The sequence below is a fragment of the Myodes glareolus genome, chromosome 6 (genome assembly GCF_982192425.1).
Source record: "Myodes glareolus chromosome 6, mMyoGla1.1, whole genome shotgun sequence".
NCBI lineage: Eukaryota > Metazoa > Chordata > Mammalia > Rodentia > Cricetidae > Myodes > Myodes glareolus.
The window spans coordinates 114,070,552-114,083,492 of NC_142031.1; the positions used below are offsets into that span (position 1 = coordinate 114,070,552).

Genomic DNA, 12,941 nt, shown 5'->3' on the forward strand with positions numbered 1-12,941 from the left:
AGTGCATGCCACCATACCCAGATTTTTTTTTTCAGATGGGTTCTGGGGATCAAACGCCTGTCCTCACGATTGCAAAACAGATACTTCACTGCGTGAGCCATCTCCCTCCCCCGATTATATTTTTTCAGTTGCAGGAAGGAGTTGTCTGGTAACTGCGGAGCAACTGCCATGGTTAGGAAGTATGGATACCTTTGCCAAATTCACACAGAAAATCTTTACCCCAGTGTTTCCAGGTGCAACTTCACAGATTGAGAGGAACATGATTCTCCTAGCTCATTTGTCTTGGAAAATGTATTAATGTGAACATAAGGTGATCACATCAGGCACATCTGGAGGGCCTTCCTGATGGCTAGGTCTACATTTCCTGATAACGTGATGTGAAACTTCTCTCATTACTAACCCCATTTGCTCCCCAGTCCAAGTAGCTGCATTTTCTAACCCTGTAGTAGAACTGTGAAGACTTAAGTCATGTTCACACTTCCTTACTTGTAAATTTTAGAGGACAACACTAGCAGGGTGACAAGAATCAAATGCCTATAAAGTTACCCACTTCACGTGGACTGCCATCTCCTGGCCTCTCCTGGCATTACTGGACATGACACCATGTCTAGGAACACATCCCAGAAGATCGCTGTGCCCTGCTCTGCTTCTCAGACACCATCCCTGCAGACTTCTGCTCTCTCCCACTCCCCTCCACGTTGTCTCTGCTCTAGCTGACACCCCAGAGGCTACATCCACCACTCTACAGCCAGACATCTGCGGGGTTTTGGTACCAAGCCATTCCCACTCCATTCTTATTGGGTCATGTGGGGTTTTTTTTTTGTTTTTTGTTTTCTAATTTCTTGAGTTCTTTACAGATTTTGGATATTTGGCCACTGATGGATATAGAATTGGTAAAAATCTTTTTCCATTCTGTAGGCTGCCTCTTTGCCTGATTGATGGTGTCCTTTACTTTACAGAAGCTTTTCAGTTCCATGAGGCCCCATTTATTACTTACTGATCTTAGTGCCTGGACTACAACTTTACCTTCTTTGACCCAACTTCCTGTCACTGCCTGGCCTTTCTCTTTTGTGTTACAGGCAATGGAGAGAGTTGTATATTTACTTTGAACTTCAGTGTTTTAAACTGATGTCAGTAAGAATTTGTCACCTCTAAGACCTGTGACTGTCAACCCAATGTCCAGTTCACCGTTTTCCTGCTGTGTCTCACCTACTGACCACCCCCTTCCCTGTGCAAACACCCATCCCCTGCCCCCTCCCACCTTACTGGGTCTCCTGCCCATCCCCTCTGCTGAGCGTCCCTCTGCTCTGCAAGCTGCTTTCACCTTGAAGTGCCCAGGGCCTAACCCTTGCTCCTCACTCTATTTCTGCCTGGCCCCAGACTGATTCTTACCCCATCCTAAGCTGATGATTCCTGCAATAGCTAATACTGACTTTGAACTTAAGGTCCTGGAACTTGAAGTCAGTGCTAGGCTTGCTAGGACTGGAAGCCCTGTCATCAGAGTCCATCTGTCATCGGTGTCCATCTCTGACTCTAGCCCAGCCTAATCTCTAGTGCAGACTCTGTGTATCATTCCTATGCATGAGAGTCTTCACTTCTCCAGATGTTTACAACACTTCACACACCTTTTACAATTGCTTCTTAAATTCTTTTACTCGTGAGGACAGCAAGCTGACTCATCAGGAAAAGACACTTTCCAACAAGACTGACAAGCCAAGTTTGGTTTCTGGGACCTACATAGTGAAAGAAGAACTGATTCCTACGAGCTGTCCTCTGGCTTCCACACACACATGCCATGGCACACAGCTACCCCACACATTCTGGTTTGTAACTGTACAATTGTAAAAACTCCTTTCTCTGTTACACTAAATATATATATACAGAAATTAAATTTATTAATGTCAAAAATGCTGACTATAAACTTAACAGGATCTAGATTCCCCAAGAGGGCATGCCTACAAATGAGTTTCCTGATTGGTGTGGACTGCATTGTGAGCAATGCTTGACAAGGCTCCAGCATTTCACACTGCAGACCACACTTCTCCAGCACCTTTTTACTCTCATTTTTAATGATTCTCAAAATTAATGACTTTTTCTTTGGAAAATTTTGTGTGGGTTTTGATAAAAGGATAAAAATGTGTACAATGGTAACCTCTCTAAACAAAGTAATTCTTTGGGGAAAAAAATCCCACCACCTTGGAATCAGGAATTCCAATGTCTCCTCCTAATCACACCAAGAACAGGAATGTTAGAGATTTACTAGACACTCCTGACCCCAAGAATGAAATGTCTACCAGTTCTAATCCAGAGCCTTAGGCCATCAAAGGTAAGATAAGAGTTCAGTTAATAAATACAGAGAAATCAGAATGGTACAGAATAATGGGAAAAGAATAAGACATCAGGACGTTCCCTGTTCCCTTTCGGGAGCGTCATGAGGGGGACAGGCCCATATAGTAAGTCTAAGAAAGTGTACTGTAGTGTCTGCTCCAGAAGAAGTCTTTTTCCTCCAGAGTCAGGCGTCTGGATTAGGGTCTCCATTCCCTGGAGGCTTGAGGAAAGTTCTTGTGTGATAAAGTCGACATTCTTATCTCTAGCAAGAGGAACTTGTGACCCTTCCCTTAACAGGTGACTACTGCCTGTTGCCAAGGTCAAAGGTAGATTCCTCAACCCCTGATCTCAAGCCACAGCCTCCAGCTCAGGTGTCCCTGTCTCCAGTTTTAATTCTAAATGCAACTATACAGTACAAAAGGTGTTCTCAATAAAAGACTGCTGGCAATCATCCCGATTCACCCTCAGTTCCTGTCCATCTCCTCCTCCTTCCTCTGCTGACTCCGCATGTCCTCTTTCAGACCTTGAACACCCCTCCCCTCAAGTGTGACTGGAGCCATCGCAGGGACTGGGGGCCTGGACTGAATAAAATAGAGCTAGCTGAGGACCAGCATCTCCCACTTCCTAAGGGTGCAATGGGACCAAAGCCCCACGCTCCTGACACCATGACTTCTCCCCTAGACCTGTGAGCTGAAACAAACCTTCCTAAGTGGCTCTGGCCAGGTATCTTGTCACAGCAATGAGAAAGACCTCTAGGCTCACCTGCCAAATTGTACCTGCTGCCTGTTTGTTTGGCCTTCCACTGAAATGCTGAATGCATACCTCACCTTGGCCTGGACGGTAAGCTTCCTATGAAACCAAGACTTCTCATCTCTGAGGACAGCACTCCATCTGCCATGTAGAAAACCTCCAGTGTCAACCTAGCTTCCTGCTATCTTCCCTTATTCTTGTTCTATTCATCAGCAAATCTGTTAGGTTCATCTTCAAGCTAAACCAGTAACTGGAGATCTTGTTTCCTGTCGTCATTATTACTCCCTTGGCCAGGATACAATCCCGACTCATCATTTCTCTCCAGGATTACTGTGATGACTTCTAACTGGAAGCCCTTAGGAAGCAGAGATAGACAGATCTCCATGCGTTCTAGGCCAGCCTACTGCATACAGTGAGGTTGTCTTAAAAAAAGAAAAAAAAAAGAGTGGCAAAAGGGAACCAAGCAGTGTGTGCTCTGTGCTGGCTGTGGATACAATGTGACCAGGTGTGTGTGCTCTGTGCTGACTGTGAATAGAATGTGACCAGGTGTGTGTGCTCTGTGCTGACTGTGAATAGAATGTGACCAGGTGTGTGTGTTCGGTGCTGCCTGTGGATACAATGTGACCAGGTGTGTGTGCTCTGTGCTGACTGTGGATAGAATGTGACCAGGTGTGTGTGCTCTGTGCTGACTGTGGATAGAATGTGACCAGGTGTGTGTGCTCTGTGCTGACTGTGGATAGAATGTGACCAGGTGTGTGTGCTCTGTGCTGACTGTGGATAGAATGTGACCAGGTGTGTGTGCTCTGTGCTGACTGTGGATAGAATGTGACCAGGTGTGTGTGCTCTGTGCTGACTGTGAATAGAATGTGACCAGGTGTGTGTGCTCTGTGCTGACTGTGAATAGAATGTGACCAGGTGTGTGTGTTCAGTGCGGCCTGTGGATACAATGTGACCAGGTGTGTGTGCTCTGTGCTGCCTGTGGATACAATGTGACCAGGTGTGTGTGCTCTGTGCTGACTGTGGATAGAATGTGACCAGGTGTGTGTGCTCTGTGCTGCCTGTGGATACAATGTGACTAGCTCCTTCAGGCTCACTCTGCCTTGACCTCCCCACCACAATGGACTATAGCCTTCAAGATGAACCCCTTCTCCCTGTAGGAGTGAGCAAAAAGGGCAAGTCCTGAGTGAGTGTGTATCGCTGACATGGGAACATGCTGAAGACCTGCTTCCATGGGGGTAGGGGTGAGGTGGGGACTTCAGGTCCCAAAGAACATTTGTGGAGTCGGCATGGGGTGGGGGCAGACAAGAGCTGAGGGTGAATTGGGATAGCTGCCAGCAGCTCTTTAAATGGGGGAAAAAGCAACAACAAACTACAGCTTTATATCGCATAGTTGCATTTAGAATTAAACAGGGAGAAAAGGGGCATGTGAGCTGGGGTGTAACTTGAGATCAGAAACTGAGGAATCTAGGATTCATCTTGACAATAGGTAGCAGTCACTGTTAATAGAAGGGTCACAAGTTCCTTTTGCTAGAGATAAGAAGAATGACTGCTTTATCAAGCAGGAACTTTCCTCAAGCCCCCCAGGGAATGGAAACCCTAATCCAGATGCCTGACTCTGGGAAAAGGACTTCTGGAGCAGACGCTATAGTACACTTTCTTAGTCTTACTATATGGGCCTGTTCCCCTCAATAATGCTCTTAAAAGGGAAGTCCTGATGTCTTACTCTTATTCCATTATACTGTACCATTCTGATTTCTCTGTATTTATTAACTGAACTCTTATCTTACCTTTGTTGGCCTCAGGCTCTGGATCTGAACTGTAGACATTTTATCCTTGGAGTCAGGTGTGTCTAGTAAATCTCTAACCTAACGTTCCTGTCCTTGGTGTGATTAGGAGGGCACAATGGAATTCCTGATTCCAAGGTGGTGGGGATTTTTTTTCCAAAGAATTACTTTGTTTGGAGAGGCTACCATTGTCCACATTTTTATACTTTTATCAAAGACCACACAAAATTTCCCAAAGGGAAAGGCACTAATATCGGTAGTGGCGCACACCTTTAATTCTAGCGCTTGGGAGGCAGAGACGCAGGAGAATCTTTCTGAGTTTGGGGCCAGCCTGGTCTACAGAGTGAGTTCCAGGACAGCTAGGGAGGGATACACAGAGAAACACTGTTTTGAACACCCTCTGCCCCAAAAGTAAAAGGTGCTGGAGAAGTGTGGTCTGGGGAAAGTTTCTGTACCCTGATAAGCCTCTCTGTCAAAGCAGCAATCTAAATCAGACTGAATTAGAAAAAGCCCAGGTTTAACGGCAAAAAACCCACTCCTGGTTGATTTTTCTGGGCCCCTGAGAGGAAACGGGAAGAGATACCAATAAATAAATATATATTTATTTAAATATATATTAAACAAACAAACAAACCACACATGTCTGTTTTCTGTGGGGGACAGTTTAAATACCTTGTGGGAGTGGTCTTGGGCATCTCTTGGGGAGGAGCCATGTTTGGTGGGCTTTCTGAAGTGAGGCAGTGTTTGGGGAGAGAAAGAAGGGGAAGGGAGATTGAGGTGGAGCTGCCATTGGAACATCCCAGACTCTTTGGGTATCTGGATGCCAGGGACTGGGGTGGAGCTTCAACCAGAACAGTATGAAATGTCAAAAGTGCTAGAACTCAGTCAAGCAGCAATGGTCGCCATGAGGGCCATGCCAGGCATATCCATGTTAAAGACTCCACAGGAGTGGCAAAGCCTTTCCCCTCTGTGATGTTTAGAGAGATGGCAAAGTCTTCCTCACGTCTGACAGTGTGTGCAACATGTCTACGCCCCATGTTTAAGGCCTTTAGATTGTTCCCCACAGAAACTGTTCCAACTGAGTGAGCTTGAACCTGCCTCCTTTTCAGCTGTTCCTTTTAACAACTGCTTCACTGTCCTCCTGTACACAGGAAACACACTGAGTGCTGCTGCTCCCTCAGAGCTACCAAAGACCACCCAACCCCAGTGTGTCTGTCTGTCCTTTCTTCATTCTCTTATCGACCCCAGTCAGGGTTCTAGGACTCAGGCCATGCCAACATTTGGGACCGCCCTCATATTGCTTTGGTCAGAGTGTTTACCACATGATAACCCTGTCCCTTACCACACAAGACCAAACGTTAGAGAGCCACTAGCTGGGGACACACTTTATGACATTCAACTACACCAAGATTTGGTGACTAAGACTCTGAGAAGCACAGGCCATAAAAGTGAAAACGGGGGATGAGATTGCATCAAACTAAAAGCTCCTGCAGAGAAAAAAAAAAAAAACAGTCAACAAAGCAAAGAGAGGGCTCACAGGATGCCAGAAAATGTTTGCAAATATTTCTCTGATAAGTAGTTAATATCTAGAATATAGCTGGGCAGTGGTGGCGCACGCCTTTAATCCCAGCACTCGGGAGGCAGAGGCAGGTGGATCTCTGAGAGTTTGAGGCCAGCCTGGTCTACAACAGCTAGTTCCAGGACAGGCTCCAAAGCTACAGAGAAACTGTCTCAAAAAACAAAACAAACAAACAAACAAAATTCAGAATATAAAAACTCTCACCAAACAAGAAAAAAAAGTTTAATTAAAAAATAGTCAGAAGATATGAATACGCATTTTCAAGAGAAAATGCAAATGGCCAATGGTAAACAAAAATGTCTCAGCACCCCTCCTCATTAAAGCATGTAAGTCCAAGCCCCTCTAGGTGCTATCTCACTCCACTAAGACAGCAAAGTCTGTCTTCTATGACCAAGAATATAAACAGATATCAGAAAATAGTATCATGGGTTGGGTCGGACAGTGGTGGCACATGCCTTTAATCCTAGGATCTCTGTGAGTTCGAGACCAGCCTGGTCTACAGAGTGAGTTCCAGGACAGCTAGGAGGTAGGTCTGTTATACAGAGAAAACTTGTCTAGAGAACAGAGAAACCCTGTCTTGAAAAACAAAAACAAACAAACAAACAAACCAACAAAAAATTGTAGTACATGTACACAGGGGACTGTTTAGTTGATAAAAAAATGAAATGCCATTAATCATTTTGGGTTTTTGTCTGTTTGTTTTAAAACAATATTTTATTTTGCATAACAATCCCAGTTCAGTTCCTTCTTCTCCTCCCACTTTCCCCATCTTCTCCCCATTCTACCCCCCATCCATTCCTCAGAGAGGGTGAAATGACATAGGACCAAGGCCCTCCCTGAAAAACTTTGGGGTGCCTTAGCACTACTACACCCCCCTCCTTGTGAACCAAGACCCGGGTAACTAACCACAGGTGCATTGGAGCTTTGAGTACTTTCCCTTGCCATTGTAATCTTTCTTCTATAGACCCAGGCCCTGGAACTGGGGTGAGACGACCCACAGGTGTCCTGCACGTAATCACCATAGCATTGATTAATTAAAGTTAGCCAACAGATAAATGAACTAGTCAAAATGGTAGACAAATGACTTCTGGACTTTCCCTTTGATTCTGTATCACTCTGTACTGATTCTGTACCACCCTGTACCCTGTAACACCCCCTCTCTAATTCTGTGATTTTCCCTTTAAAAGAACCTGTAATAGACAAAGCCGGGGTCCTTCTCTCGAGGCTGAGGGACCTCTGCCGTGGCAGAATAAAAATTCCTCTTGCTATTGCATCAACTGTGCTGAGAGTGTCTCTTGGGGCGACCTCCTCTTTGGTGGGGCTTTAGGGCCCAACATCCCCACTGTATCTAGCCTGAGCAAAGTATTCCTCCATAGGGAATGGGCTCCAGAAATCCAGTTCATGCACTGGGTTCCATTGCCAATGGCCCCACAAACTGCCCAACACAGCAGTTACCCACATTCAGAGGGCCTAGTTCAGTCCTATGCAGGTTCCCCACTGTCAGTTCAGAGTCAGTGAGCTCCCACTAGCTCAGGTCATCTGTCTCTGGTTTCCCCATCGTGGTCTTGACACTTTGCTCATAATATTGCTCCTCCCGCTCTTCAACTGGAGACTGGACTCTGGGAGCTCCACCAGCACTTAACCGTGATCTCTGCATCTGCTTCTATCATTTACTGGATAAAGGTTCTATGATGACAGTTAAGATAGTCATCAATCTGACTGCAGGGGAAGGCCAGTTTAGGCACCCTCTCCACTATTGCTTAGGGGCTTAGCTGGGGTCATCCTTATGGATTCCTGGGAATTTCCCTAGAACCAGGTTTTTAGCTAATCCCATAATGGTTCCCTCAATTGAGGTATCTCTTTCCTTGCTCTCCCTCTCTGTCCCTCCCCCAACTGAGCCATCCTGTAGACTTATGTTCTCCTCCTGCTCCTCTCCTCCTCTCCCCCTCCCCTTGTGGTTAGTAGGATTTGCTGCAGGAGGCAAAGGCAAGAGGATTACTGCCATCATTTGTAAACAACATGGATAAATCTAGAGGCCATTATGCTAGCTGAAATGAACCAGTCACAGACAGATGTCACATCGTCTCACACAGTGGAAGTCTTAGAAGGGCAGAGGGGTAGGGTGGCTGCAAGAAGCGCAGCGGCCAGAGAGCATCAGATCCTGCAGCCTGTGTTAGAGGTGACTGTAAGCAGCCCGGCCTGGGCTCTGAGAACCCAGCAGGGCCTCTGCAAAGAGCAGTGAGCACTGTTAATCACTGAGCCAGCAGTAACATTTCATATATTCTTAGGAAAACTGGAGATCACGATCTCCCCGGAACTTACTTAAATTTTTTACTCCTTTCTAGGTCACCTGCAATGGCAGGAGGAATTTTTGCTATAGACAGACATTATTTTAATGAACTTGGACAGTATGACAAGGACATGAATCTTTGGGGAGGAGAAAATGTGGAACTTTCACTAAGAGTAAGTCAGACTTCCTTTTGTTTTGTTCTAGTCTGTTTCCCCTATGTAGATATGTTTGTATAGAGAGAGATATGATGTTTCATTTTGTATTGAACGGAACCCAGTTTAGTGCCTACTGGGCCAGAGCTCTTACCTGAGCAAGAGAGCAATCTGACTTTTCATCTAGTTACACTCTTTCCTCCATTAGCATGCCGGACTGTTCTGGTGAGACCTGCAAGGGCATGCAAACAGATGATGGGGCTCCCTGGAAACACTTGGTAGGACTTTAAAGCCTCGACCATATGCTTTGTTGTTTTCAAAGCACGGTGCAGTAAACTAATAAGATATTTTAAATCTATGTGGGTTCTCTAGTTGTCTTGATAGTTATATAACCCCTCCCTGTTTTGTTTTTTATTTTCCCCTCCCTCCCTCCCTCTCTCCCTCTCTCCTTCCCTCCCTCCCTCCCTCCCTCTTAGTAGCTGATCATTTTCGTCATTGTATGAATGAAGAGACCAGAGGCCGATCTCAGGTCTCGTCCACCTTATTTTTTGAGAAAGTCACTAGCCTAGAACTTGCTGATTAGGCTGCAGCCAGAAAGCCCTAGGAGGTAGAAAGCCCTCTCTACCTCCTCAGTTTTGGGATTACAAGTGTGCACCACCACACCCATGTTCTTTTTTAAAATGGGTTCTGGGGATCAAACCTTCATCCTCATATTTATGTGGCAAGCACTATTGACTGAGCCCTCTTGCCAGCCCTATTTTATTCCTTATTCATTTTTGTCCTTTTCAGCACAGACGTCATAGGTTTATTGTGTTTACACAGGTCTCTCAGCTCCTACATGGACTCATCTTACACATTTGTTGCTTTCATTACCCCATTCATGCATTCCCTTCTGACCTTGGTAGTATTTTAAATACCCAAGCCACTGGCTCTTTTTATTTGGCTGGTGATCCCTGTTTTACTACATTGTTCTCTAAGACTATTGCCCAATAATATTTCCTCTCTTTGGACTTAACTATGAACACATTCTGTACCCAGAGTAGAACTACTTTTGTGAAGGTATGTGTATTTGCAAAGCAAGTGTAGGGGTCATTGAGATGATTCTGTGGGTAAAAGTGCCTGCTGCCAGCTGCCAGGTCGGCGGACCTGTGCTCAGTCCCAGGAAATTCCACAGTGAAAGGAAAGAACCAACTTCCAAAAGTTGGACCTCTGACCTCTACATGTGACCTGGTCCATTCATCACATGTGCGTGAGGACATAAACATAAACAGGTGTGCATGGTCTCTCTCTCTCTCAGTAAAATTTAAAATGCAATGAAAGGCAAATGTGTCCCATTTCTGGTCCTACATTCCTCACAGACAGTAAATGACACTAACTTCCTTTTCAGATCAATCAATTATTCTTGGCCAATATTTCCAATGATTCAATGGCTGTTTTGAATATCTGAAGTATGCTTGGATCTCTCTCTGTATAAACAAGCATGTAAATTTGTAATTAGTTTATGTACTCTTTTGACACTGGCCATTGAGAACAAAATAACAATTTTAAACTGGGCATGTGCCACCATGACTTTAATCTCAGCACTCAGGAGGTAGAGGCAGGTGGATTTCTAGAAGTTCCAGGTTAGCCTGCTCCTCAGAGTGAGTTCTAGAACAACCAGGGCTACGCAGAGAAACCCTGTCTTGAAAAACTTAAGCAAACAAGCAAACATACAAAACCCTACAAAATCATGTCTGGGCTGATAGGATCTGATGACACAGTGAAGTCTGCAGTCAGCCGGAGACATCTCTTGAGGGACCTATTTAGATTCAGTTCCTCTCTGCTAACTAACATCAAAGGCGTATCTTCTCAGTCAAGCTAAGGTGCAGCCCAAGCATTCAGACGATGGCACCCACACCCCAACCTTTTCTTTCATGCAGCAGTGTTTACTGAGGACCTGAGGACCTGAGGACCATATTAGTTCCCATCCTATGACAAAATAGCTGACAAAGGCAACTGAAGAAAGGGTTTATTTGAGCACCCACGCATCATGGTGGGAAAGAACTTGTAGGGCTGGTCATATTGTAGCCATACTCAGAAAGTAGAGAGAGATGAAAGCTGTTGCCCAGCACACTCTCTTTTTTCTATGCTGCCCAGGACCCCAGGCCACGAAATGGTGCTGCCCACTGTCAACAAAAGCCTTCCTACCTCAATGAAGCCGATCTAGAGACAACCTCCCCAACACACACAGGATGTTTATAGATCCTGCCAAGTTCACAACCAAACTAATTATCATAAGGGACACAGGGCAGTGTTACAATACAACAGTACACAGTATAAAATTAGCTTCCGATGCCATGGCTTTCGTCCTATCAGGGTACCAGTTATTTAATTTTGCTTTTGATAAACACAGTGGAGAAACACTGAGAACTCTGCAACGATATAAAAGGGGAACTGAACTATCATTTTTTTTCATAACTCTCCTGAAGTAGTAGCACTTGAGATGTAAAGGATTAACGTAAGCGGTTTGTTGGACAGATTCTTATGCCTAACTTACACTGCTGAAAAATTTTACAGACTTATAGAGATAATGGTACTGCCCTTATCTCTTAATTTTTATGAGAAAACAAAGACAGAGTACTTCCCAAGTTCACAAAAACAGTAAGTACTATGCTCCAAATCCACCGCTTTCTGCCTCTCAGAAAGCCTCCCTTTGCAGTCTTTTTTTTTCTCCCTTTGCAGTCTTGCAGCACGTCTCTACTGTCTGTGGAGAAGCTGCCAAAGCCCTGAGTTTTGTTTTGTTTTTGTTGAGTTCAGTGGCTGCCGTGCATCATGGAGAGCAATGGTTCACTGGATAGCCATGCAGCTATGCTTCATACCCAGCCTTTGAATGGTTCCCATAACCAGCTCTGGACTCCTGCCACTCAACAGTCCTGTTGACATTCAACAATCCTTGAAGTCAGGCGGTGGTGGCACACGCCTTTAATCCCAGCACTTGGGAGGCAAAGACAGGCTGATCTCTGTGAGTTCGAGGACATTCTGGTCTACAAGAGCTAGTTCCAGGACAGGCACCAAAGCTACAGAGAAACCCTGTCTTGAAAAACCAAAACAACAACAACAACAACAACAAAACCCAAACAACACAACAAAAAACCAGGCCGTGACCACGTGAAGTTTTAGCTTTCTAATTTTCCAGTGCCTGTCTCCATCCTGGCATCCTTTGTTTGAAGCTCCTTTGTTTGTTTGTTTGTTTGTAGAAAGAATTTCTCTTTGTAGCCCTGGCTGTCTTGGAACTTACTCTGTAGACCAAACTGGCCTTGAACTTAGAGATCTATCTGTGTCTGCCTCCCTAGTGCTGAGATTAAAGGTGTACATCATCATGGTCCAGTTTAAGACTGAACCTCTTTAGATATAGATGCCAGTTTAAATCCTGCTGGGTGCTCTGATTTGAAAACAAACCATGTATCCACTATAGAGTTCTCATACATTGACATCATAGAAGTTTCAGCAGATTTCCAACACTTTGCTCCTATGTGGACCATCTATCCACTGAGTCAATGGATCACTCTTCATGGGTCATGTGCTCAGAATTTTTGTTACTAAAGATATTAGGAATTACAGCTATTACCACAGTATCTATCAGTTATTACAACGGTTATGCTGTGGAATGAAGTATCTCAGAAATGGTGTAAAATACCAACATTTACCTTTCTCTCACTTATGTCCACGGTGGCTGGGGTGACTCAGCAGAGGCTGACTAGGGTGGGCTTTAGTTTCTGGCTTTAGTTGAGGTCTAGCATTATTTCCACAAATAGGCACCATATGGAACATGTTGTTCTCACTCTGAATGGCCAAACCGCACAGCATATTCCACCTTCTGTAGTCATAATGTGACTGACATTCTCTTGGCCAAAGCCTGTAAAACACACGTCCACAACCGATGTGCTCTCAGACCCAAGACGAGGGAAGGGCCATAAGCAAGTGTTTACTGACCAGAACTTGAATCTGTCACTCTGGGCTTGTGGAATGAACAAGTATGTCAGTGTCAAATTGATGTAAATGAAACTCGTGTTAGGAGA

The 12,941-nt window shown here is 44.9% G+C and overlaps 1 protein-coding gene across 3 annotated transcripts in view; it reads left to right on the forward strand.

Moving 5' to 3' along the window:
• Positions 1-12,941, forward strand: part of Galntl5 (polypeptide N-acetylgalactosaminyltransferase like 5) — a 40,258-nt gene that overhangs the window by 21,071 nt on the left and 6,246 nt on the right. For 2 of the 3 annotated variants that reach the window (XM_048440220.3, XM_048440221.3), the window contains exon 7: positions 8,787-8,904. The exons of the other annotated variant lie outside the window; for it this stretch is intronic. In XM_048440220.3, the coding sequence (XP_048296177.3) occupies positions 8,787-8,904 (118 nt within the window). The remainder of the gene's footprint in view (positions 1-8,786; positions 8,905-12,941) is intronic. 3 annotated transcript variants of the gene reach the window in all.